At 51.9% G+C, this 24,979-nt stretch overlaps 10 protein-coding genes across 10 annotated transcripts; 5 read left to right on the top strand and 5 right to left on the bottom strand.

The window, feature by feature from the left end:
- The first annotated feature begins 328 nt into the window (after window positions 1–328).
- Window positions 329–1,950, top strand: P170DRAFT_289968 (putative TIM barrel metal-dependent hydrolase). The gene has a single exon (XM_024843237.1). The coding sequence runs from the start codon at window positions 760–762 to the stop codon at window positions 1,786–1,788; it is 1,029 nt and encodes a 342-aa protein (XP_024699944.1). The 5' UTR covers window positions 329–759; the 3' UTR covers window positions 1,789–1,950.
- Window positions 1,951–2,485: 535 nt separating this feature from the next.
- P170DRAFT_480391 (uncharacterized protein) lies at window positions 2,486–2,966 on the bottom strand (the record flags this gene model as incomplete). Its single annotated transcript, XM_024853771.1, has 3 exons — window positions 2,486–2,542; window positions 2,641–2,711; window positions 2,795–2,966. 3 exons carry the CDS (start codon window positions 2,964–2,966, stop codon window positions 2,486–2,488), a joined length of 300 nt encoding a protein of 99 aa, XP_024699943.1.
- A 701-nt stretch (window positions 2,967–3,667) lies between these two features.
- Window positions 3,668–6,709, bottom strand: agdC (putative alpha-glucosidase; the record flags this gene model as incomplete). Its single annotated transcript, XM_024853770.1, has 7 exons — window positions 3,668–4,604; window positions 4,661–4,769; window positions 4,822–5,295; window positions 5,353–5,424; window positions 5,492–5,735; window positions 5,823–6,430; window positions 6,499–6,709. The coding sequence occupies 7 exons, from the start codon at window positions 6,707–6,709 to the stop codon at window positions 3,668–3,670; spliced, it is 2,655 nt and encodes an 884-aa protein (XP_024699942.1).
- A 1,450-nt stretch (window positions 6,710–8,159) lies between these two features.
- Window positions 8,160–9,932, bottom strand: P170DRAFT_459134 (NAD(P)-dependent alcohol dehydrogenase). Its single transcript, XM_024851847.1, has 2 exons — window positions 9,426–9,932; window positions 8,160–9,361 (listed from the first exon to the last, which is right to left on the bottom strand). Exons 1-2 carry the CDS (start codon window positions 9,590–9,592, stop codon window positions 8,368–8,370), a joined length of 1,161 nt encoding a protein of 386 aa, XP_024699941.1. The 5' UTR covers window positions 9,593–9,932; the 3' UTR covers window positions 8,160–8,367.
- Window positions 9,933–12,118: 2,186 nt separating this feature from the next.
- P170DRAFT_468276 (uncharacterized protein) lies at window positions 12,119–13,702 on the bottom strand (the record flags this gene model as incomplete). The annotated part of the gene is made up of 5 exons (XM_024852548.1): window positions 13,217–13,702; window positions 13,054–13,137; window positions 12,796–12,993; window positions 12,369–12,743; window positions 12,119–12,277 (listed from the first exon to the last, which is right to left on the bottom strand). Exons 1-5 carry the CDS (start codon window positions 13,442–13,444, stop codon window positions 12,119–12,121), a joined length of 1,044 nt encoding a protein of 347 aa, XP_024699940.1. The 5' UTR covers window positions 13,445–13,702.
- A 128-nt stretch (window positions 13,703–13,830) lies between these two features.
- On the top strand, window positions 13,831–14,395 carry P170DRAFT_289859 (uncharacterized protein). The gene has a single exon (XM_024843236.1). It carries the CDS (start codon window positions 13,954–13,956, stop codon window positions 14,260–14,262), a length of 309 nt encoding a protein of 102 aa, XP_024699939.1. The 5' UTR covers window positions 13,831–13,953; the 3' UTR covers window positions 14,263–14,395.
- Window positions 14,105–15,055, top strand: P170DRAFT_440886 (F1F0 ATP synthase subunit g). The gene is made up of 2 exons (XM_024850180.1): window positions 14,105–14,484; window positions 14,546–15,055. Exons 1-2 carry the CDS (start codon window positions 14,402–14,404, stop codon window positions 14,796–14,798), a joined length of 336 nt encoding a protein of 111 aa, XP_024699938.1. The 5' UTR covers window positions 14,105–14,401; the 3' UTR covers window positions 14,799–15,055.
- A 447-nt stretch (window positions 15,056–15,502) lies between these two features.
- On the top strand, window positions 15,503–17,701 carry rok1 (RNA-dependent ATPase ROK1; the record flags this gene model as incomplete). The annotated part of the gene is made up of 1 exon (XM_024846006.1): window positions 15,503–17,701. A coding segment is annotated over one exon (2,199 nt), but the record flags the coding sequence as incomplete, so codon positions are not given.
- A 167-nt stretch (window positions 17,702–17,868) lies between these two features.
- P170DRAFT_459129 (S-adenosylmethionine-dependent methyltransferase) lies at window positions 17,869–21,896 on the bottom strand (the record flags this gene model as incomplete). Its single annotated transcript, XM_024851846.1, has 9 exons — window positions 21,765–21,896; window positions 21,470–21,706; window positions 21,003–21,406; window positions 20,532–20,557; window positions 20,195–20,461; window positions 19,421–20,122; window positions 18,578–18,786; window positions 18,013–18,444; window positions 17,869–17,886 (listed from the first exon to the last, which is right to left on the bottom strand). Exons 1-9 carry the CDS (start codon window positions 21,852–21,854, stop codon window positions 17,869–17,871), a joined length of 2,385 nt encoding a protein of 794 aa, XP_024699936.1. The 5' UTR covers window positions 21,855–21,896.
- A 158-nt stretch (window positions 21,897–22,054) lies between these two features.
- P170DRAFT_440882 (mRNA-binding ribosome synthesis protein NOC2) lies at window positions 22,055–24,639 on the top strand. Its single transcript, XM_024850179.1, has one exon. It carries the CDS (start codon window positions 22,151–22,153, stop codon window positions 24,518–24,520), a length of 2,370 nt encoding a protein of 789 aa, XP_024699935.1. The 5' UTR covers window positions 22,055–22,150; the 3' UTR covers window positions 24,521–24,639.
- The last annotated feature ends 340 nt before the right edge of the window (window positions 24,640–24,979 follow it).

Genomic DNA, 24,979 nt, shown 5'->3' with positions numbered 1-24,979 from the left:
CGACGGAGAATATCTCCTCCTACGTGGTCATATCGATTTGACCGGTTTAATTCCACCAGGATACGAATCCGATCGGAGTGGCTTGTCGCGGCAGATCCGGCGGTTGGTTCCGCTGCCAATCCACTCGAGCTTCGCTTATTTGACTCTAGTTTTTATTTTATTTTATTTTTATTAGGTTATTATTGCATACTCCTTGACAGGGCTTCCCGTCTCTTCCTCTCCTACCGGACAACGTCCGCCCTCCATCATGGCCATCTTCCGGCTTCAAATCCAACGATCGTTGGTGGCCTAGTGGGTCACCGGCCGTGAATTCGTAGGACAAAATTTTTTTTTTTTTTTTTTTTTTTTTCGTCTCGGCCTCCCTTGGCCTACATCGGACTACGTTACCTTGCTTCCGGTAAGGGAATCAGGAAGGCATCGGTGATGTGGCCGATTCCTGCAGTAACCTTTCGTCACCCCCCCGTTCGGTGTCGATTCATCAGTTGCCTTGACAGCTTGAACCGGTGAAACCATGATATCGATCCAGCCTTTGTGGAGAGGAGCTACTCCCCTCAGACCACTTGCACCGATTCTTGTAAGTCGTACTTTCGACTGGGTCCCGCGCTGGGGTCAACTACGGAGTACTATCTATATACCCACCTCCCTTTGCTGGAGAAGCCCCGAGCACCTCTTTTCTTTTTGCATTTTGTATTCGCATCTTCCTTTTACACCCTTAGCATCCTTCTTTACCTGCGTTTGATTATTGATTGCGTTGCAGCGATGGTTCAACCCTCTCTATCCGGCGTACTTACGTCTGTGAAGCCCAGGACTACGAGTCTATTGGACAGCCCTCTTCGCTTGTCCTTCGGCACATCTATCCAAAAGCGTGAGCAGACCAGCTATTGCAAAGAGACCCGGAAACCTCTACATCCTCTTCCCTTGAAGCAAAGGATCCCTCCGCGAACATGGGATACCCATATGCATGTCGTGGAACCGCAGCACTATCCGGTGTCTGCGTCGGCCGTCTACCAACCATCGGCCCACACGCTCGACGAGGCCGTCTCCTTTGAATCGTCTCTGGGAATCGAAAACATCGTCCTTGTTCAGCCCTCGATATATGGAACCGACAACTCTTGCCTTCTGGACGCACTAAAACAAATCGGCCCCTCTCGTGGCCGAGGGGTGGTGGTAATCAACCCGGCCAACATCGAGGCGAAGACTTTATGTGAATGGCACGCCTTGGGGGTGCGAGGCGTGCGAGTGAATCTGAAATCGGTGGGAAAGGTGTTGAACGAGCATGAGCTAGCCGAGACCCTGTTGCAACATGCCGCAAGGGTGCGTCCCCTGGGTTGGATCATCCAGGTCTATATTGCTCTGGACATGGTGCCCATGCTGGAACGCATTGCTCCGCAGTTGGGGGTTAAGGTCTGCATCGACCACTTTGGCGCCCCCGATCTTTTGTCGCTAAGCCTGGCGGACGGAAACCCCTTTGACCCGTACTCTCTGCCGGGGTTTTCGTCCTTGATCTCGCTTCTGCGCGCAGGGGACACTTATATCAAGATCTCTGCGCCCTATCGGTTAAGCAAGGACAAGGAAATGCGCGACCTCGAGATGATGATTCGGGAATTTCTATTGGAGGCCCCCAAGCGAGTGATCTACGCGACCGACTGGCCTCACACTCGACACTCGGGAGTTGACATCGAACCATTTACGGAACTCTGTTTACGACTATGCGGCGATGAGCCAGGGCTGGCCGAGCGAATCTTCCGACAAAACGCCGAAGAGTTGATGGACGGGAGGCACAGGTGATGATCAATCACCCTGAAGCCCACACACGGTGCATTTAGACATATTTACGACTTACGATAATACAACCCTGATTGATCATATTACGGAGTATCTACGGGGAAAGGAATCCAGCGAGGCAGCTAGTAATCCGCGGGAAACTTCTGGCGGCCGTTTCGGAAGGTGACCGAGAGTGGCCGGTTGCACGTCGTCGAAGTTGACGGGATTTCCGGTGGTCGGCAAAAGTGGATCCTCGGACCTGGACGGTGGACAGGATGCCGTTGATAACTTGATCCTGGATTCCTGATAATTGACTCAAGCCCTGGCCCCTTGTCGTTTCGAGCGTAGTCATGGTTCGTCTCGATCAAAGTCCGAGCTCGCCATCAGCGCCGCAATTCGTCGAACCCCGAGGTCGGGTCGATCCCATGCCGCCCGTCCTTTTTTTTTTCTCTTTCTTTTTCTTTTTCTTTCTTTTCTTCTCTCTCTTTTCGTGACTTGCTGTCTACGGAGTATATACGCCGTAGTATTATACCATAGCACCAGAGCAACTGGGTTAAATGTTACGCAATTCGAGTCCGGAGCCAAGAGCCTCGGGAATCCTCCGTACTCCATCACACATTGTTTGATAATAACTGGGATAATTGATAAGAATTATACATACAACCGAGTCCTCTTCCATTTCCCTGTCCGAGAGCAATTACCGCTTTGGTCTGATCCGTGTTCAACCCTCCAGGCCAAACTGCGGATGGGCCTCCGCAGTGCAGATTACCTTCGGCCCCTATAGATTGACAATATTTCGTTAGTTATATCACTTAACCCAAAACAGCCTGGTGAACCAAAAAAAAAAAAATGAATAAGAAGGACAAGGACACTCACAATAGTATAACAGCACTTCGGCGTATTTCCGTCGTCACAGAGCTCTCTAACGTCATCGCCCATTTTCGTGCCTATTTCCCATCGTCAGTATCGTCAACCAGCCCCCAAGACAAAAGAAAAAAAGAATAAGGGAAAAAATAAAATAAAAACATACACCCCTCTGATTCCTTCCCGACTTCGTTCCCAGGTACATCTATGAACTTGGTACAGCAGTAGGCCTTCTGAATAAAGCCCGATTTGTCCTGCCCCGGGCGGCAGAAGTAGGAGTCCGCAGCGGCAAGAGTGAAGGTCGTGGTGAGGGCGAGAAGGACAGTAGATGGATGCATGGTGTTCCTTTTCTTGCTGGTCTTTTTTTATATCCTGCGTAGATCTCGTGCCTTAATGATGTGGGTAATAGTGATGGATAGGTAGTTGAGCGGGATGGAGACGGAGAAAACAATCGAGTGCTAAAAGAAAGGGGGATGGAAGGCAAGGACACGCTGGAATGTTATACTGGGCTAGAACGAGAGGGGATGGATGCATAGGCCAATGGCTTTTCGTAGAAATAAGCCAGCCAGCTGCAGAGATGGCTGAGAGTTGACGGGGTGATGGAGATGGTGTTACTTTTATCCCTTGCTGGCTGTTATTTGGTATGCATGTTGCTGGATGCTCATCTACTGCAGATGGCAGCGGCATATCTGCAGACCATGTACTCTGTATGTAGGGTTGGGTGCAGAGGTGAATCGGCGAGTGTTCCGCCATGACCTTGTCCGTAATCATATCTATCATTGTTTTAGTCGTCCCGATGTGGGAGTGGGATTTACGAGTGGGATTGAAGGTCTCGTACTAGGGATGATGGGTTAGAGTTCATCCTTGGGGGCGCATCCCTTTATTTATCCCTTGATCAATCAGCTACTGGACGGCCCTTTCATTTCCCTGGGGACTGAAATGTGTGGTTTTCTCAATCTTGTCAAAGCATCAGTGGTATTGAGCTATCGTAGTTATTCTGTATTCAAGAGACTGGAAGTCGTGTAAGCATCCTCCGACCTTAGTTCAGCGGCACCTCAGTCGGTCCAGTAAGCTCCACCTGTGTCGGGATGGTTACTCTCTGGCTTCCGGTTTCCTCGGAATCTGAGCTGGCAGTAGACACGCGTGAATGTCCGAGAACCGTGACTGCTTGGATCTTCACGTCCGCCTTGCGATCGAACTTGCCCTTGACGAACAGCGTGCCCCGACGGTATTCGAACTGCACTTCCGACGTGCTCTTCTGCTTCAGCGAGTCTCCGTCATCCAGGTACAGACTTCCCGAAGCAGTGCCATCCAGGCCAGGGGCAACGATCAACTCGAAGCTCTTCTGTCGCAACTCCGTCGTGGTCATAGCACTGGATGATCGGACGGGGACGATGCTACCCCCACGAATGTGGATGGGGATATGCGTGATGTCAACATTAGAGAGCGTCACGTTGGTGCCCTTGCCGCGCAGGGGCGCACCGGTGTACCAGTCGTAGAAGATGTCCTTGGGGAAATATGCGGTGACCGAGGTCTGATTCTCCTCGGTCACGGGACTAATTAGAATGGCATCACCATAGAAGAACTGCAAGCCGTTGGAAAAGGTCTTCTTGTCCTCGGGGTACAAATAAAACATGGGTTGCAGGAAGGGCTCGCCGGTTGTGCTCTGTCGGTGAAATTGGGTATAGATGTAATCCAGAAGCTTATACCGGATCTCGATGGCCTTGCGAGCGGACTCGGCCACGGTGGGCCAGAGGTAGAACTCCTGGGAGATACTACCGATCTCGTTGTGGTTACGGAAGAATGTATAAAAGGCTCCTAGAGAGGCCCAGCGCGCGCAAAGCTCCTCCGTTGTGTGGCTGCCAAATCCGCACACATCGGCACCGACCATGGGAACCTGGAACATGGATGCAAATGCAACAATCTGGGAGATGGAGAACCGGTACTGGCTCCATTGACTCAGGTTGTCACCGAGCCTGAATCTTGTGAGCCAATATTTTCAATCAGGACAGCATCTGACAATCAAACTTACCAGTGACCAACATGCGCACCAGCACCGGCAAATGTACTGCGGGTGATAATTAGAGGCCTCACATCAGGTCTACGCTGCTCCATGGCAACTCGGGACGCGGAGCTCATCACTAATCCAGGTTAAACGGGCGGTGCAAAATCCAAATGGTGAGTATGACTTACTTGTACCATACAGGTTATGGGTGTCGTAGTCGGCATATCCCTCGCCAGCATGTATGACGTCGGTGTTGATTGTCTTGTTGCTAAGAGACCCTGCGGCGTTCTGGATCTTGTAGGCCGGGTTAATAAGGTCACGCCCAGGCAAGCCTATCTTACGTCCTTTTCCTGGCGATGCTCTCTTGAACGATCTCTTGGATGAGGAAGGCTGGAAGGAGTCAGGGAATCCGGGCAGTGGTCGTGGGCTGCCTGGACGAACAGGTGGCGGCGATGGCGGCAGTTCGTTTTCCACGGCGTATTTTTCTGGGTTCTGGCAGGGGTAAGGGCAGAAGTTGGACGCCTCATTCATGTCGATCCACAGTCCATCGATATCAACACCAGTATCAGCATCGAAGAATCTTGCGAACTCGTCATTCCAGTAGTCTTGGATGTCAGGATGGAACCAGTCCGGGAATGCGGTCACACCAGGCCACACGGCGCCTAGACGATCTTTTAGTCCGGCTCATCATGAAGGCTTTGAAAGAATATTCAACTGACCTTTGTAGAGACTATCATTCTGGGTCTGAAGGAATATTTCCTGCTCTAAACCTCTCTCGAAAGCTGCGTTTTCTGTGGGAGAGCATTAGTCATACAACTGTTTAAGCAGCATGATGGCTATAAGCCTCGCAACTCTTACCAGCTGTGCTTACAGCGGGATCAACCATGACAATATAATGCTGATCATGCTCATGCAAATAGGCCACAAGCTCACGCGTTCTATTTATGGGGAACCTCTCTTGATCGAGAGTAAAGACCTTTCTGCGATCCATGTAGTCGATATCGGTCCACATTGTCTCCAGTGGGATCTTAGCCTGGCTATAATTATAGACCACCTCGGCAACCTGATATACATCGCGGTAGCCGTATTTGCATTGATGGAACTGGTGATGGTTAGTGAAGTCCCTTTCATGGAGATGAACATAGCCCTCGATAGAAAAGCAATGAGGTAAGAGAAAAGAGCAACTTACACCGAAAGACCAGTAGCTTTGCATAGCCGGGAGGCCGACCACCTTCGAATACTCGATGCTTGCCTCCTTGGGAGTGTTTCCGGTAAAGAAGTAGAAATCCAGAATACCCCCAAGAGCATTGTACTCGAGATACTGTTCACCATCCTCGGACTTGCTGATGCGGATGTCCATGCCATTGGAGTTCAACAGGAAAACGCCATGGGTACCAGATTTTCCACGATGGTCGTAGTATACGGGGTGGGCCCCGTAGAGGTTAGTATTTTCACCGGTCCCGTAGGCATCCCGGTTCCAGAGAGTGCGGGTGTAATTCTCCGTCGGTAAGCGCAGAGGGTCGCTATGCTCTCCTAGACCATACAGATAAGGATCCTCAGGAAGGCGGGTACGAATATTCAAATACTGCGACTGAAAGACGAGGTTTGATGCAGAAGTATCAAAAAGCACCTCGTCTCCTCTGGAGACAGTGAAAGAGAAAGGCTCTTCTTCATAGTCAAAGTTCAACACGGAGTCGTCTTCAGAGCTGTGGCGCCCACCTACACGGGGTAGCACCGACTCGGGGACCTGGTAAACTTGTTCATCGGCATCATAAATCATAACATGAAGACGTTCATCTGGCCAGGAGCGAGATTAGCGGGACTTCCAGTTGCACGTTGTGACCTGCATCGTGGAAAGTTCTTACCAGTTTGGTACTCGACCAGTAGCTTCAGATGCTTCAAGTCCGTGCCGTAGCTGTTGCAGGGTTTCCCCGCAAGAGTCAGGTCGGCAGTCAAGGAATTGCCTCGCTCACGGACATTCGATGCCTTGTAGCCGGGGCAGTCTTGGCTGTCCGCGCGGGACCCAATGACTGCGGCCCCTGCAAGGGGTGCTAGAAGTAAGAGGGACCCCAGCATGCTGGATTCTAAACCGAGGATGCGTCGAGGAGCGATGGAACTTGATCTGGTGATTTAGACCGGGGGGCGACGGCCGCTATTTATGCACCAGTCGGCCCGCGTAGGCAGTGTGTGCATCGGATACGTTGTACATGCATACACGGCGCACACATGGTACATTTGGAAAGAGCAGAGGGCCATTTAGTGGCGCGCTGTGGTATGACCGGTCCCCGCAATATCAGAAGAATAGGCCAGAAACCCCATAACGCGGGCATTGGTCGGGTCGGTGGCCGACAAGGGGTGGCCAGCAGCTGCTGTGTGGAGTCCTTGGGGTTGCACTAACGGGACAATATTGGGGTTAGATCACTAGATGGCGCCGACGCCATGGCAAATAGCGGGGATTTGCAGGGTCTGATGGATAAGTCATCTCGGTCAAATATCGGGGGTCGTACCAATTCCCTGTCCTTTCCAAGAGCGTCATCGAGGATCTTGCCCGTTTTCAACATTCAAATCGGCCCCGAATGATGCAAATTGAACCCTATGCTCCATAGTTATTGCTTTCGTTTTCTCCGAGCGAAGTTCAATCGGCAAGGAGACTGGTGTTGGACGACCGAAGCGAATTGCTAGTGGCATGGCGTTGCGTGGGATGCCGAGTCGGCATTGGTCTCCGCTAGAACCCAGTATATATTAATGAAGAGCCATCCAGATACAGTGGTAGGGTTATTCAACTAAGCTGTTCATACCGAGGATACCCAACATTCGTACGGAACCCCAAAAAAGGGTTCGAGCTCGTGAAGTTTATGCTCGCCCGTCCAGCTGGCCGACAAATGATTGTTTTTGAATTCCTTCATCTGATACGTCATTGTAAAGCAGATGACAATGATAGTGATGTCGACGCCTCCTTTATTTATCAAACAACCGCCGGGCCTTTTGAACAGGTCGATAGGATTGACTCTGATAATTGCATGAACCTCCCAGCGGGGTCTAGCGGTGTGCTAACTAACCATGAGAAGAGCTTTCCATCTCCCAGTCGGAGAATGAATCAGTGTGAGCCAGCCACCTGGAGACCACACGTTGTAAATGCAGCCACATTCGTGTTTCCAATGGCCGTTGATCCGCCCGAGTCCGGACTACCCTGCTGTACAAGGAGTCTATCTGGGCCGATGGTCGATGGTTGACAACTCTGAGTCGACGTCGCACCGGAAGAAATGTTGGGGATGTCAGGTGATTCGAGGGTCACGGGCTTCATGCAAACTGATTGTGCAGAGGAACTGCCAGGAAGACGACAGGTAAATTGCTTAATCCATCGTAAGACATCCACGGTCCTCCTTTGGACGTTTCCGTCATTCGACAGGATAGCCCAAGTCCTCAGATGCAATTCTGACGGATTGGGTTGGGAAGAGTCACGACAGAATACAGGGTCAATCGGTAAACAAAATCTTCAGGGGAATAAATAGATTTCTACCGGAATCTCTATAGCTCCCAACCGGCATGCATCTCTAAATAAGAAATTGGCATAAAATTTACATGGCAGGGTCATGGCACAATGCGAAGTCCAACAGCGAACGAAAAGGAAAGGAAAAAAGAAAAAAAAAAGGTATAACAAGGTGACCAGTCACCTTCTCAACAACGCCCGGAACAGATATATGGTTTTGGTTCCCCCTCTACAATGCACGAAGTTAGATCGTCTGACCAGCGGAAGCAGCCTTGACATCTTCTTCGGAGCTCATGATCTGGACCTTGATGGCGCCCGTCTTGGGGTTTGCGGCCGTTTCAAACGCCTTGAGGGCGTCTTCCAAGGTGTAACGGTGAGTGACCAGCTTCTTCAGGTTGATAACGCCGTTCTTCACCAGGCGGATGGCACGAGGCCAGGTGTTCGAGTACCGGTACTGGTACTGCAAGTCGATTTCCTGCGTACTCAGGCGCATGAACGGGATCTTCATCTCGTTCTTGCCCACGCCAATCACGAAGACCTTGCCTCCGAACTTGACACTCCAGATGGCGGATGCGACGCTGCTTTCGACACCCGTGCACTCGAGAGCCAGGCGGGGGCGCAGAACGTCGGGGCCCGAGCTCTGTCCGTTGTTGAAGACCTTCACGATACCCTCTGCGGTCTCCTCCGCCGACAGGCCGATCTGCACCTTGTAAGTGAGGACATCGGGAACCAGCGACTTGGCAAATGCCAATCGGCCCTCGTCGATGTCGGTGATGACGATGGGGCTGGCACCGGCGGCGCGAGCACTCAGCAGGGTGATCAGACCGATGGGACCAGCGCCGGTGACCAAGCAGGGGTCACCCAGGCGCAGCCCGCTACGCTCAATTGCGGCCAGCGACACGCTGAGAGGCTCCAACAGCGCCCCGTCTTCGTAGCTCATGTCCCCAATCTTGTGGCACCAGATGGCGGGGTGGTTGACATAGCGTCGCAGCAATCCGTCGACGGGCGGGGTGGAAAGGAACTGGACGTTTTCACAGCCGTTGTAGCGGCCGGTCAGACAGGGCTCGCAGGCATTGCAGATAATGTTGGGTTCGACGGCGACGCGATCGCCGGGCTTCAGATGGGTGACGTCGGACGCGACCGCAACCACTTGACCGGCCGACTCGTGGCCCAGGATGTGGTCGCCCGTGACGATCATGGGACCGATGCAGCCTTCATGCCAGAAGTGCACGTCCGATCTGCGCACCACCGCACCGTTCATTAGCAACTCGTAGGGGGTTCCTGCTCGAGACGACAACGTACCCGCAGATTCCGGTGCTTCGGACCTCGACCGTCACCTCGCCGGGCTTCAACCCTTGACCACTCTTGACCTGCTCGAGAGAGGGCGTAGACTCGGCCACCCACAGGTCGTGGTTGGTGTTGGTGAAGACACCAATGTTGGGCTTGTCGATAACGGTTGCGCTAGCCATGGCGTCTCAAAGTACAGGGCGGGAATATCGAGGCGAAGGAGATGTATAGCGAAAGGAGGAGGAAGATGAAGGAGACAAGGACAAGGAGGGGTTGACGAGGGACGTCACCAGCTTTAATAGTTCAAGCTGCCCCTCCAAGTGGCATTATTGGAAAGGGACAGGACGAGAAAAGATTTTCCATTTGCTCCAACGTGACCGGTCGCTGAGGATTGGAGGGCAGAACCAACCATTCATGATTGTCATTATGTGGAGGCCAGCAATTTATCCGGGCGCGTTTGCCCCGCGCGGGGGATTCTCTCGATATCATCCGGAGAATACAGCCACCGGCACCGTTCCTGCTTTAATCAATTGCTGTCGGCGCTAATCCCATCCATCCAGGTGCTCGAGAATCGTGAAACCCACGGAGCCCTCGGGGCTACTCCGCAATGTCCCGGCCAGAAGACGCAGCGCGGATCGAGGAAGAAGAGACAGGCACCAGGCACCACAGTCCGACCCATGTTCGGTTAATTCTGGGCACTTCGAGCTTTTAGCCTTGATTTCCTTATCGCGCCCGCCGGCGACGGGGTTGTTTGTGCCCAGAGGGGCAATTCTCCGGTGGACTCCACGCCTTCTTTGGTGGAGAATCCCAGGGACGCCGGGGATCCACCCCTTGTATCGGGCCTCTGCGTGGCCAACTTGCGGATGCCGGATGTTTTGCTTCTCGACTGTGCCTCGGGGTTCGGTTTCGAGATGGTTCATGATACTAACTAAGGTCTAGTCTACTGCCCCTGCGTGTGCTGCTTGGCCTTTTCCCGACCTGTCAAGGATGGCGTGCACGGAGTCGGGAGATATACTGCGTATGCGAAAATGTATTTACGCACATCTCGATCGGAGGACTACTCCTGGTCTGATCGACAGAATTGCTCACGGTCTGGACCGAAATGCATGGTGGAATACTTCAGTCTTTCCATTGATACTCCCTCGGTGCGATGTATATCGGGGTTTATCCTACGATCTAAATACCCGAGGTCGAGTCTACTGTTTAGTCCAATGCCTTGACGTGTGATTACCCTCAGAGTCCAATTACCTCCTAAGATCACCGAGCTAGCAGGAATGAGCCCTGTTGCTGTGCATCGTCGCCAGTGCGGATCCGTGGCCATTGGTCAGTATCGTCAAGTAAAAACCCGGCGATAGCTCCTCCAGCTTGGATGTTCTAGAAAAAGCTTAATTCGGTCTCGCCTCTAGGCTAAACCGGCCTGCAGCGGGGATCACACCGGGGGATGCTTGCCAATTGCATTGTAGATGTACGTCAGCGACTTGAGCTTGAAAGTCGGTTGACTCGAGCAAAGCTACCACACAGCTCGACCCTGGGGTTTCGAAGGCAGATCAAGCGCCTCCAAGAGCCCACTGCGGGATTAAAGCCATTACTTTACTCCTACTTCTTTGCGCGCAGACGAACATTTGCCTGAGATCCGTTCTCTGCCTGGCGGCTGCCTCAGGCAAGTACGCACTCGTCGGCTTTTCGACCGATGAATGCCACGATGGCATCGACAACCGCAGCCATACCACGCGGAATGACTTCTAGACTTTAAACTAGAAGAATTTGCTGTATTATAAAATCACGCAAGATCCCCACAAGGTAGTCAGAACTTCCTAACTATCCACCTACCTTAATATCACACGGACTGCCAAGCTCTTCTCAGTTGAACGACCCACAACAGAATGGCTCCTGGATGTACAAGGGCACACGAAGGGTGCGCGAGACGGACTGTCCTCCTCTTGTCTAACCATTATCCAGCACCAGTCAGATAATTTGGCTCGGTTGTAACAGGAGGCTTGTGCTTTTCCTCGGGACTCAGATATCTTTCTTCGGAACGTACTGCCCCAGAAACTATGGCTCAATTCATCAGTCTTGCCATAGCGATCTCAAACTTATCTTGTATTGAGCTGCAGAGATTGGACTTAGGGGACAATTAGACCATCCTCGATAACGAGCGGCAATAACCCGTTGTATGTATGACTGCCTGTCACAGGGTCAGTTGCGACGGGTGTAACACATAGACGCAAGGCAACTTAGACTTCATAGAGAATATTTGGGGGCCCCGGCTGCCTTTTTTTTTTTTTTTCTTTCTTTTTCTTGGTTCCAACTAAAGTTGTGCTCCATGTTGTATTGACTGGGGCAATTTATTTCCCGAAAATCAGCATGCGAAGAATAAAGAGCTATAGTTATCTTTCAAATTGATATTAGGAGTTCAACTACTATCTAAGCCGGAGAGTTGAATTGATTTCCTTGCCATCGAAACGGCCCAAAGACATCTGAGTCGCAAAAGTCTGAAGCTCAAGGCAGTCCTTGCGGTCTCTGACAACATCGCGCCTCGCATTGGATTGTTGAAGAAAGCTATGTCGACGTCCTAGATCGCCCAAGCATCTCAGGTTGCTTTTTTCTGCGGCGGACGATCATTCGGCTTATGTGCTGACCAGACATTGATAGGAGATTATTTCTAGGGCGTCGCGACTGGCTGCAGCAACCTCCAAGTTGGAAATTGACTACCAGCCGCTTGGCATCGTTTCAGCCACGTTCTGTAGGTCGGAATCAACCTTTTGAGTTATGTCGAAACTATACGATTCGGGGTTTGCGTCGTTACGCTCCAGAATTCGCGACGTAATGGTGCAATGGAGTCTTTCAAGGCGACCGATCTCCATGTCCTGTGCAAATGCTAATTTCGATGCCATGCTTCGATCTGGTGAGCCCTGAGGAAGCCCTAAACATGAGACTAAGAAAACAATCCGCACATACAATATGATACCACAAGTATGGGGGATTAATCCTGGCTCTAGGGACAACAGATTTGAGCTTTTGCTTGCCGGCACGATGAAGACCCATTAACTGGGCGAGGGCCATGGCTCGGCGAAAAGAAACCCAGGAACGTCGAAGATTTCCACAATTTGCTTGGTACATCCTTTCCATCATAATACACTCCAAGCCCTCCATGGTACCCAAGAGCTCATCGTGAGCGGTGACAAGTCGGTTAGCCATGACTTGTGGTAGTTCAGGCATGGTTTCGATCGTTTCATAGGACTCGGGATCAATATACCACAGTACGGTAGCAATGAAAAAGATATACTTGGCTAGCAACACCGGATGGTTATTGAATCCGGGGCGGGCCAGCACCTAAGAAGCCCAGTCCGTCGTGTTTGATATCGAGGTAGGGCATCAACATGACTTGGTAAAAGTAAATGGAGACATGTGCACTGGCCTTCCACATTATCTCGATATCCTCAGGCGAGGGTAGCGTGGAATACAAAGCTTGAGAAATTTTCGCATGTTTTGCCGTGTCCGTACATTGCTGCTGGGGTCGAGTGTTGCCAGCTACTAGATCCCCGTTCTCGAAGTTGATGCCTTCCATAGCAAAATAGCTTTCCTACATGAATAAGTGTAAGTTCTATATACATTGCCCATTTAAACGTGGACCACAACTGACCTCCCTTCTGCTTGAATTTTGCGAGGGTGGAATCGTAGGAACGTCGGCCAAGGGCTGCAACGTGTTTCCCTCTTCTCCCCTAGGCTTGCTTTCATTAAATTTATTATCAAAATCTCTTGTTGAGTCAAGCAGTCCTTTGATTTGAGCCGAAGCGAGCACCTACTGGGAGGTCTCTATCGCCTGAGGGGGCTGCCGCTTCTGGGAATTCTTGACTCAAACAAGCGGTGCCACGACGTCGACAGTTCATGCAGACGTGGTCGGAGGCCGAGTCAGAAGTACATCGAACCTTTCGCCATTTGCATTCCCAACAACTGTTGGCTCCCTTGCGAATCTTCCTGAGCTTGGTACTATCTCCTTGAGGACGAGGACTCGCTGCGGCCAGATGGTCCATCGCGCGTCGTTCAGTCGAATGCCATGAGTATTACGATGGGGGAAGAGCGAGATAGAAATATATATATGTGCGAGTCTTATTAAATAAACAACCAATTCCACCACATCCGACACGGCGGAGAAAAAGCTGGGGGACATGGCATTGAACCTTAGGATATGGGGGTAGTCAAGTCTACCTCCGCCGAAACGGAGCAAGACAGCATGATGAATGACAGTGTCATTTTCAGGACTAGAGCACGGAAGAAGGAGTGAACACCGGTGGATTAAGAGTGCTAGAGATGGCGACAACGGAAGGCCGGGACTCCGTGCAAAAGGCGGAGGGGCCACGTGACCGGGTGGGTTCCCTGAACTTCCCGAGCGTCAAATCTCAGATTCTGGTCCTGCAATTGCGCGACGACCTCCTTCTGGCTCTTGACCCCTCCGCCATTGGACTTCTCTGTCCCTCACCTGCGACCTCCACGCTTCATTCTCTCCCTTTAGAACCCTTTTCCTTTTCCAGTGGTCTTCAAGATGCCCGCCACGGCGTCCCGTGCCGTGCTTCGGCAATCGCAGTTCATGGTCCGGAGGACCGCTGTCAGGCACGCCTCCTCCACCTCCGAGTCTGCCTCCAAGGCTGGTGAGGCTGCTTCTTCGGCTGCCTCGAAGGCGTCTGAGGGTCTTTCTCGCGTCTCTTCCTCCGCCGGTCCCGCGCTTAACAACGCCGCCAGCGCCCTGAGAAAGGTCGGTGGAAGAACCGGAAAAGTCATCTCCTTTGTCGATTGTAAGACGGCCCTTCCCTTCTGGTTCTCATCAGAGGTCTCGAAGCATCCTGACCCCTAATGGGCGAGATGAATTGATTTGGCCATGCCCGATCACATCTCCTGGCCTCCTTGATGAGACCCACAAGCCTGCGGTTCTGCTCCGTGGGAGCCGTCAGTCCCTCCTGGCATTGCTAACCATTGACGATGTTTACTTAGCCATGATACCCCCTACCGTCTACTACACGCGAGTCGGACTTGAGCTCGGAAAGCTGGTGTTCCGCGGACAGAACATGACTCCCCCGTAAGCATTCCCGGTCATCGCCAACATAAAACGAACTCGATCCGCTAACGCCCATCCTTAGGAACCTGGCTACCTTCCAGTCGTACTTCCAGCCTCTGATCAATGCTTTCCGCAACCCCGCCACTCTCAAGAACGCCGACTTCGTCTCTCCCCAGAACATCCTCGCTCGTGTCCGCAACGCCAACAAGAAGGAGATCGCTCTGGCGGGTGTCACTCTTGCGGAGGTCATCGGATTTTTCACCGTCGGCGAAATGATCGGCAGAATGAACATTGTCGGCTACCGGGGCCACCCTGAGCACCACGGTGACCACTAGGTCAATCGCAACCCAATGATGTCCTGACCTGTCCTTTCTTCGATTTCCTTTCCCGCGTGCTGTACTATTGTATGATAGACGATGGAATATAACTGTTGTCTGAGGTAAACCTGATTTTGGGAGACTCCATTTCCTATCTCTTTTGTGTCGATTCCTGATATTCCGCCGTTGTTTCTTTGTTCTATGGTTGTCCAAAAATCTTCGTATAGATGCCAGTCCGTATAGTTGTGAGCAATAGAGATTCATGTTCCGTGGAATCCGAAATCGGTGTCTGCTAGGCGCCTTGCCATCTCTTGGTCCGTCCGTAGTATGTACCTAAGGTAGAAGAGGCCCCCTGGGTAGTGACTGGTGAGTGGTGACACCGGAGTGGCGATTTGCAACCCTGGGGAAATCAATGGCATGGCTATTGACTGCTTGATTTCTTTAAATTGACTGTTACTCGAATTGCAACGTTGCTTTCCACGCGTTCAATAATGGGCAAACCAACCGTTGAAGACGCTGGGCTGGTCGCTCCCCTCTGATTGGTCCGTGCGGGAAAGAATTTCTGCCCCGGACTTTTTTTTTCTTCTCTTGATATTGAAATGTTTCCTTCATCCACCTCATAATTTCCAACCAAGCCCCTCTAAACCCACGGAGTAGCTGATTGCTCGCTAGGCCCCATTTTCTATGGTGGTCTCATTCATTCCCGTGTACCTGAAAAAAAGATGGATGCATTTAAACTATTAACTCGGTCTGCCAAGTTCAAGACCAGTGCCACTCCGTCTTCGGCGCAATCTCTCCCTTCCAAGGGCAAGGCTGAAACCCCCCAGCTTTTCCATAATGCCGAAGCCGAAAGGCTCGTCGCCGAGCAAAAACTAGGGAAAAAGCGGAAGAGAGGTCATGTAGGGGATGATGAACCCCGATCTGAAGACGAAGCGGATCTAGACTTTTTTGGATCCGGGAAAAGATCTTCGGCAGCTAAAGCGGCGAAGAAGGAGCAAGTCGAAGTGTCTCTCCAGGATGGCGTTTCTGAAGATGAAGAGGATGACTCTATGGATGAAGTGCAGTGTCGAACTATTCTGAATGCGCACAAGATTAAGGTGACGGATCTGCGGGATCTGGAGGAGATTCAGTCGGTGCAAGTGCCAACCGACGAGCCGAAGAAAAAGAAGAAGAAGAAGCAGCAGCAGAAAGAGAAAGCTTCTCAGACCCTCACGAAGAAGGAGCAGAAGAAGGCTCGTCAACTTTTCCCGCAACCGCTTGTCTCTTTCAAGGAATTGCGCGCCAAGTATAAAATTTCGAGTCGTCTTGCAGAGAACATTGCCGAACAGGGTTTTACTGTTCCGACGGAGGTGCAATTGGGTACTCTCCCTCTGCTGCTCGGAGCGCCTGCCGCTTCCCAGAAGTCAAAGACGGACGAATCGGTGGAACCGGATCTCTTGGTTGTCGCGCCCACGGGAAGTGGGAAAACGCTGTCATTCCTGATTCCTGTTATCAACAAGATTGTGCGCCATCACCACGAGCAGCAGGAAGAGCGGGGCATCTTTTCTATCGTTGTTGCCCCGACCAAGGAGCTCGCGGGGCAGATTGTTAACGAGGGCCGGAAACTAGTTCGGGGAACCGGCGTGAAGATCACGCTGATGAAGAAGGGCATGCTAGTGGCGGAGCGTACGGACGAGTCTGGAAGTGGCAGCAACGATGTTTTGAATGAAGACAGCTCAGACGCATCGGAATCGGAGGACGAAGAAACCATCACGGAAAAGAAAGGCAAGAGTAAGCCGGCCGTAACCAAGAGTGATATCCTCGTCACAACGCCTCTACTTCTGGTTAATGCGCTTTCCGAAAACCGAAAAAAACCACTGGCTTCTCTGCCACTGGTGAGAAACATTGTGCTTGACGAAGCCGATGTTCTTCTCGATCCTCTCTTCCGCGAACAAACCCTTGATATCTGGCGCGCATGCACGCATCCAGAGCTTCGTGCGAGTCTCTGGTCGGCCACGATGGGGTCTAATATTGAGGATCTCACCAAATCATTGATTAAGGAGCGCAAAGACGCCTCTACTCTGACAAAATCCTACCCCTTGATCCGCCTTGTCGTCGGCTTGAAAGATTCCGCAATTCCAAACATCCAGCACAAGCTGGTCTACGCTGCAACGGAACAAGGGAAACTCCTGGGTCTCCGACAGCTCCTTCGTCCCTCTGCAGCAGCGGCCTCGGATGTGCGTCTTCGCCCGCCGTTCTTGATTTTTACCCAAACTATCCCCCGAGCAGTGGCTCTACAGTCCGAATTGCGTTACGACATCCCCCCTGAGGCCGGTGGCTCTTCTCGGATAGCGGTTCTTCATTCGGAGATGTCGGACAGTCAGCGCTCCGAGATCATGAAGGATTTCCGCAAGGGCGAGATTTGGATCCTTGTCACGACGGATCTTTTAGCCCGTGGAGTTGACTTCCGAGGCATCAACGGCGTTGTCAATTACGATATTCCGAACTCAGCGGCGGTCTACGTCCACCGAGTTGGAAGAACCGGACGAGCCGGCCGCGAAGGTGGCGTTGCTGTCACGTACTACACCAAGGAGGATATCCCCTACGTCAAGAGCATTGCCAATATCATCGATGCCAGTGAGAAGCTACGCGGGATGGAGGGCGACAAATCCGTACAGAAGTGGCTGTTGGATTCTTTACCCGATATTAGCAAGAAGAACAAGAAAGAGCTCAAGAAGCACGGCGTCAAGGCTAGACAGACGAACCCCAACGTTACTGAGGGCGACAAGAAACAACACCGGACCAAAATCAGCACGAAGAGCGGCTTTGAACGACGGATGGAGAACAAAAAGAAAGGTGCCATCACGGCCAGTCGTAACAGGAAGACTACAGGCAATCCTGGCGCAGAATCTGATAGCGATGGTGGCAGCTGGGGTGGCCTGGACAATTAAGAGTTTACTGGTGTTCAAACTTCAGTTCCTCTTGATGACTCTTTTGAGGATCCAGTCCTTCTTTAATCTCAGCCATGTACAGTAGCATCTTACTCAAAAACATTACGATTCCCAATCCGAGGCACAAATTGAATACGCCAATAAATATAAGACGTCAATCATGAATTGTCATTACTCTGTCACTGCTGCTCTTGTTGGGCCTGCTGCGCTTTTGCCTGCTGAGCAGCCCTCAACTGCTGCGCCGCATACGCAGCCTGGAGCTGCTTGAACTTCTCCAACTTCGCCTCCTGTAGATCCAGCACGGCCTGCGGAACCATCGACCTTTTCAAATTGATGGGCGCAAACGCATTATCCAATTTCCCTTGTTCCTCCAGCACGCCCTCCAGGTCATCTCTGTCCCGATCAAAGTAGACGGCCCACGCCCCATCCTCCTCCTGAACCGCTACGAACTGCCGGTTCTCCTCGAGCGTGATCGTCTTCTCTTCGTCCGTCCAGTCCCACGGTCCCACGATATGCTCCGCGCTCCCCGTGCGGTTCCCGTACTTGAGCTGGTGCGTTTCCTTGTCCGCGTAGATCCAATGCAGCAGAGGCGGGATATGCGTTACGCTGGTGACAAGCCCATTCCCCCGATCCAAATGCTTCATATGATCCAGCTCGGGGTATTCGATGTAGAACGCCTGGGAGGTATGCGAGGGGGTTTGGCGATTCGATTCCTCGGGGTCATCCAGGTAGATCTACACATTAATGCGAGACGAATCAGCTAGCCGCCTTGATATTACAGTTCTCACTCAAAGATACATCGCGCGTGCAGACCAAGAAATTGGAGAGGGGGAGGGGGAGTCCGATCGGAGTTTGTGATTTCCCTACCTTCTCGTCTCTCACCACGAACCGTTTCCCATTCACCTCGCTGTCTTCTTGGGTCTCTCCGGCGCTTTCTACGTCGATGTGGAATTTCCTCATGCGCCGCTCGTCTTCCTTGCGCTGGTTGGCCTTGCGCTGTTCGCTGACGGCCAGCGACGCACCTGTTACCGTGGGAATGGCGGCTATTGTTAAGAGGCCGATGACCATTTTGATGTCTGGGAGTTGGTTTGGTGGTGGAAGCGGGGGTATCGATGGATGGAGAGTAGGTTATGAGTTATCAGGAAAGAATAATATGAATTCACTGGAGTTGCAAAAATCGTAATATGTTCAAGCTAATCACTTTTGGATGTCATTAACAGTTTAACCATCGGTTTGGGTATTTGTTTTGATAAAGTCGAGAGGGAGATGGACGGCAGATGGAAATAATGGCAGCGGACGACGTCATCAGACTGGCCACACGTGAGGTGGAGCGTTCAGCTGGACTTCTCGCTTCTTTTTTCTTCGGCGAACCAACCCGACAAGTTTAACATCCTCAAATCGTCGACCATATGGCTTTTATGGCTCTTTTTTTTTTTATCTTATTACATGGGCAGATTGGTCCAGATACATAGGAATTCGAAATTTGTTAATTGGCCATCGTTCTGAGATACCAGCTGATGGTTACCATTGAGTGTCTGTCTAGTCTTCTTGTCTATCTATCGATGCTGTATCCGTGATATTCTATCATCGTTCGTGTATCGTTTGTTCTCGTGACGTCGTGGATCCTGCCATGTTGATGACAGATGGAGAGTGGTGGAGACCCATGATCGACTTAGAGCTTCTCGCTCCACCCCCAGATGGACCACCAACACCGGACTGCGAGCGCTCCCCCGTCCGCCGTCTCCCAGTCATCATATCCAATTTCCTCTCCCTCGTCGACGGCCGTTAGCCCAGTATCTGTCATCCGCTGCCGAAATTCCTGTACTTGGGGTAGGTAGGCATCCCGCAGCGGCATCTCGACGACGACACGAGCATCAAGTCCGCGACTAAGCCAGTGGCCGATCGTATCAACCAGCCATTTTGGATGTTTGGGCGAGTACAGAGGATCGGCGGCTAGGATGAGATCGTATTTTCCTTGGGGGGTTGAGAGTGGCTCCGGGTCAACGGACCAATCTAGAACCCCCGTCGTGACATGTGCGTTGGACTTGGTGAGCAGTTCGACATTGAGAGCTGCATTATGGGCCAGGTTGGGGACAATGACCGGAAGATCGGTGAGATGGACGGAAGCGGACTCTCCGTGGATGGCGGCAAAGGCAAGTCCTACGAGACCGGTTCCTGATCCTAGCTCCAGCGCTCGCAGAGTCCGGTCGGTCTTTGGGATCGTGGCCGTGGACGGGACCAACGGCGGCGTGGACTCAAGAACGGAGTGAAGTCGTTGGGAGAGGAGATATGAGGAGACCCAGGTTTTCATGCCCAGGTTATCAGCGGTCAGGGAAGGCTCGTGCAGGGTCAGGGTGAGTTCTTCGCCCGAAAGGCTTGGGACGGTGAAAAGCCGGGACATGGCAGGCATTGCTATTACAACCATGGGTTAGAGCATGGACAACCAGAGGGCGATGAAAGAGCACGGAATTGTCTCCCGCGTACCAGTTCGACCACACCGCTCACTGAGTCGAGCCGAGGTGGCATCCCAGACTGCCTCCCGCAGTTCGTCGGTATCGAGCCATGAAAGCGAGCTCGAGATGATCGTTGTCAGATAACGGGTAATGCCAGCTGGGTGAACGCTTCTGCCCTTGGCCGCCTCCTGGGTTTTAGAACTAGAGCCGAAGCTGCGAGGCTTAATCGCTAGGAGGTCGAGGGCTCGTAGGATCTCGGTGCCGGAAGGTTTGGTATGAATCTGGGGTAGGTCGAGCACTGAGAGACTTATCAGTTCCCCGTCACGCCTATCCCTCAAGGGACGTACTAGAGAGGGTGTGACACATACCATGTAGAGGCTCCTCGGGATCGGCACTGATCATGTTGGGCGAATGTGGAAGAGCGGACGAAAGATCCTGTGCGTGGTTCTTCCCAGTCGGCGCAGGCAGGACAAGGCCCCTCTGATCCTAAATAAAGGTCGGTCCCGTGGCAAACGGGAGAACGGGTTCTGGTCGGGCCTCAGGCACCGGGGCAAAAAAAGAAAGAAAAAAGAAAGAAAAAAGAAAGAAAAAAGAAAGAAAAAAGAAAAAAAAAAAAAGTCGTGATCGCCCAAAGAGGAAAGGCCGGCGGCAAAAGTTCCGCGGATCGGATCCGCTCCGGTCCAAAGATCCTCTTCTGTTTCTTCTTCCTTTCTTCCTTTTTGATAGACCAAAAGGAAATGACTATTAACACTCTCGGATAAATCGAATACAACACTCCCCAACGCCAATGCCCCCCGCATTAACCACCTACGATATGATGGATCAAGACCCTGTTTCACCCCAATGTGGACTTGAACCCTTGATATGCTTGCTCGATATCAAAAGCCAATTCTCTGGCCTGTTCTTCACTCAGCTCTTCCGTCGCACGCATTTGGTTCAAGGCGATCAGCCATTGGATGATCTTTCCCCGGTTCTCAAAGTCCCCGTCAGTCACCTTGTTGACCGACTGGATGACTTCCGAGAGCAGCGGGTGCAAAGCATCTTTGGAGACCATGTTCAGTTTCAGCGCATCTAAAAACGTAATGAAATTCTCCGTGGCCGTTAAGATCAGACTGCCCGAAGCGCCCGCCGCAGGACCAGCTGCTGCGGAGCCCAGATTGGCTGCCGGCGTAGAGTGGGAGGCTTGTTCGACCGTGGCGGGGAGACCGATGCGTAGGCGTTCTGTGGCACGAGGGCATTCCAGCTAGACCAGAGAGATAATACGTTAGATCATATGGCTTGATAGCGGCCAAAGAAACGGACTCACCCCCCACGTCCGCTTAAACGTCTCTAGGTCGACAAACTCCCTCGCGACCGTATCATCACCCAGACTGGACTTGTATTGCTTCAGTAGTCGGGTGCACGTTTCCGTGTACTCGGCTTCCGTCACCACGTCCTTGATGTAGGCCTTCTCCAGACCATCTAGGGTCACGATAATACTGTATATCTCGGCTAAGGACTCGTAAAGATCCCGCTCCGTAGAGCTCGAGGCGAGTTTGACTTCCTGACGAAGAAGCAGTTAGCCCAGCTGCCTAGCAAACAGACCGGACACTCCGTCGTACCTCATCAAGATTAATGGACGCTGACAGAGCCGGATTAGGGGTGTAGCTATAGGGTGTGGGCGCATATGCCAGAGGACGCTGGGTATACATGACAGAAACGTATCGTTTGCAGAGACCGCAATCGGTGTTCTTGAGGATGTGGAACTAACAGTTGGAGTATATCTCCATGACGGCGAATCTGAGGGGAAATGAAAGGCGGTCACCCAATTGGGCGCATCGGCACCGCCATTTTCTGCCCCGATAATCTTCCCGATTTTTTTTTTTTTTTTCCAAAAAAAACCTTTCACTCAGGGAAAGCTCTCTGTCGCATCAATTTTCCACTCCATTCCTATTGTCCTATTAGTCTTATCCTAATCCGTGCGTCTGGATCGGGACTCTGAGGCACAATGGCTGGAGGTCAAAAGAAATCCACCAAGAAGTTCGAGAAGAAGCATCTGAAGGATGTGCTCGAACGTCGGAAATCGGTTGCGAAGATCAAGCAGCGCAACAACCTCAAGGACAAGCGCAAGGCTGACAATGCTCTAAAGAGAGCGGAAAGAGAGGAGGGGGATGAGGAGGGACCCGAGCAGGAGAAGAAGCAGAATGCCTTTGCGGAAATGAACGTGGACGATTTCTTTTCCGGCGGATTCGACATTGCGGACGCCGATGCCAACAAGGGCAAGAAGACACAGAAGAAGGATGTCACCCCGAAGATCGGAAAGCGCAAGCGATCGGAAGAGCAAAAAGACGAGGAAGAAGCTTCTGAGGATTCTGGCAGTGAGGAAGCAGACGGACCGGCAGCTCAAAGCGATGACGATGAAGGATCCGACGCCAGTGGGGAGGACGATTTCGAGGCGCACAAGGGCCAGCTGGAGGCTTTGAAAGAAAAGGACCCGGATTTCTACAAGTACCTGAAAGAAAACGACTCGGAGTTGCTTGATTTCGGTGATCACGGGGACCTGGCGGAAGTCGACGAGCTGAGCGAAGAAGAGGACGAAGAGCCGGCGAAGAAGAAGAAGAAGAAGGCGGCCCAGAAGGAAGAGGAGGAGGAAGAGACGACGAGCAATACGTTAACGATCGGAATGGTCAAGAAGTGGCAGAAGTTGATGGAAGAGCAGAACTCCATTCGGGCGATGCGGCAAGCCGTCCTTGCATTCCGTGCCGCTGCCTACGTGAACGAAGTCGAAGCCCAAGAGCAAAAATATTCGATCTCGGACCCAGATGTGTATCACCAGGTTCTCATTACAGCTCTCAGCAATGTTCCAAGAGTTCTTTCGCATCACCTTCCGGTTAAGGAGACCGCGTCCGGCAAAGTCAAGTTGTCTCTCGATTCGAAGAAGTTCAAGACTCTCACGCCTCTCATCAAGTCGCATACATCCTCCGTTCATCAGCTGCTCACGAATCTCTCCGATGAACAGACACTTAAGCTGACTCTCTCGTCCATCGAGCCTATGCTCCCTTATCTCCTCCAGTTCCGGAAGCTTCTCAAGGTTCTTGTTAAGACGATCGTTGCGATTTGGGCTGATGTCTCCACCGCGGAGGCGACTCGGATCACGGCATTCCTTCTGTTGCGGCGATTGATGGTGATTGGCGATGCTGGGCTCAAAGAGTCTGTTCTCAAGGCCTCTTATGAGGGCGTTGTGAAGGGCAGCAGAAACACCACCGTGCACACTCTCCCAGGTGTGAACCTGATGAAGAACTCGGCCGCTGAACTCTGGGGCATCGACCAGAACGTTTCCTACACCGCAGGGTTCAACTTTATTCGCCAGCTCGCCATTCACCTCCGAAGCAGCATCACCAACACCTCCAAGGAGTCCTACAAGACCATCTACAACTGGCAATACGTCCACTCGCTTGACTTCTGGTCCCGCGTCCTTTCTCAGCACTGCGATGGTCTCGTCGAAGCCAAGCTCGGCAAGCAGTCGGCCATGCGCCCTCTCATCTACCCCGTCGTCCAGATCACCATCGGTGCGATGCGCCTCATCCCCACGGCGCAATACCTCCCTCTTCGTTTCCAGATGACCCGATCCCTCCTCCGTCTCTCCCGAGCCACGGGAACCTACATTCCCCTTGCCTCTGCGCTCGTTGAAGTTCTCAACCTCGCCGAGATGCGCAAGCCCCCCAAATCCAGCACCCTCAAACAACTCGACTTCAACACCACGATCCGTACCCCGAAATCTTACCTCCGTACCCGTGTCTACCAAGACGGCGTCGGCGAGCAAATCGCCGAGCTTTTGTCCGAGTTCTTTGTCCTATGGACGAAGCACATCGCCTTCCCCGAGCTCTCCGTCCCCGTCGTTGTTTCCTTGAAGCGCTGGCTGAAGCAAGTCAGCTCGCGCTCCGGCGGAAACAAGAACGCCAAGGTCAACCAGAGCATCTTGCTTCTGGTGCAGAAGGTCGAAGCCAACGCCCGCTGGATCGAGCAGCGCAGACTCAGCGTCACATACACCCCCCGGAACCGGGCGGAGGTGGAGACCTTCCTGAAGGATGTGGACTGGGAGTCGACCCCGCTTGGTGCGTTCGTCAAGTCGCAGCGCAAGATGCGTGAGGAGCGAGCCATCCTCATGGAACAGTCAAGACGTGAGGAGGAAAAGCGGAGGGCCGAGGATAAGGAAGCCGATAAGGATGTGTTTATGGATGAGGGCGCGGCCAGCGGTGATGACGATGATGAAAGTGACGGCGAGGACGCGAACTCCTCTGGCGATGAGGACGAAGAGGAAGAGGAAGAGGAGGAAGAAGATGAGGATGAGGATGAGATCGAGATGGAAGAGGAGTAAACCTTTTCATTGCATCCGCTATTTAGTCGTCTTTTTCCTTTGTACTTCCGGTATCTGATTCCCTGTATCTTTGTTCCGGTGATAGCTATGTGGGATATAAATTTTTGTTTCACTTGTTGAGGTCAATCCAAAAGTTCAATTTTAAGGCTAGAAACGAAATAATGTTTATTGTGTTAAATTCACTTTGGCATTATCAACATGCATAATGTAGGATGCTTAATGCAAGAACAAGTGTAATTCAAACCAAAAGGACGTATTCAAGATAACAATAACAACAGATAACTGACTCAAACATACTTCAAACCTTGCAGTAATTCCAGAAAAAATAAACACACAACAATAGACTAAAACAGCAAAAACTTTTTATATACTGCGATTGCATAGGAGCTATGCTGATCAACAATAACAAGGCAAGAAAAGCCATTCGGAGATATAGACTTCTTCCTTTTATATAGCCAT

The sequence above is a fragment of the Aspergillus steynii genome, assembly GCF_002849105.1.
Source record: "Aspergillus steynii IBT 23096 chromosome Unknown P170scaffold_9, whole genome shotgun sequence".
NCBI lineage: Eukaryota > Fungi > Ascomycota > Eurotiomycetes > Eurotiales > Aspergillaceae > Aspergillus > Aspergillus steynii.
The sequence above is the reverse complement of the archived record's forward strand: the minus strand, read 5'-3'. Positions and strand labels throughout refer to the sequence as shown.

Bases quoted from the DNA above. Each gene is read 5' to 3' on its own strand.
- P170DRAFT_440882 (XM_024850179.1), top strand. From the start codon at position 22,151: ATGGCTGGAGGTCAAAAGAAATCCACCAAGAAGTTCGAGAAGAAGCAT.
- P170DRAFT_289968 (XM_024843237.1), top strand. From the start codon at position 760: ATGGTTCAACCCTCTCTATCCGGCGTACTTACGTCTGTGAAGCCCAGG.
- P170DRAFT_459134 (XM_024851847.1), bottom strand. From the start codon at position 9,592: ATGGCTAGCGCAACCGTTATCGACAAGCCCAACATTGGTGTCTTCACC. The intron at 9,362-9,425 runs GTACGTTGTCGT...GGTGGTGCGCAG, and splicing joins CGAAGCACCGGAATCTGCGG to ATCGGACGTGCACTTCTGGC.
- P170DRAFT_289859 (XM_024843236.1), top strand. From the start codon at position 13,954: ATGCCCGCCACGGCGTCCCGTGCCGTGCTTCGGCAATCGCAGTTCATG.
- P170DRAFT_440886 (XM_024850180.1), top strand. From the start codon at position 14,402: ATGATACCCCCTACCGTCTACTACACGCGAGTCGGACTTGAGCTCGGA. The intron at 14,485-14,545 runs GTAAGCATTCCC...GCCCATCCTTAG, and splicing joins GGACAGAACATGACTCCCCC to GAACCTGGCTACCTTCCAGT.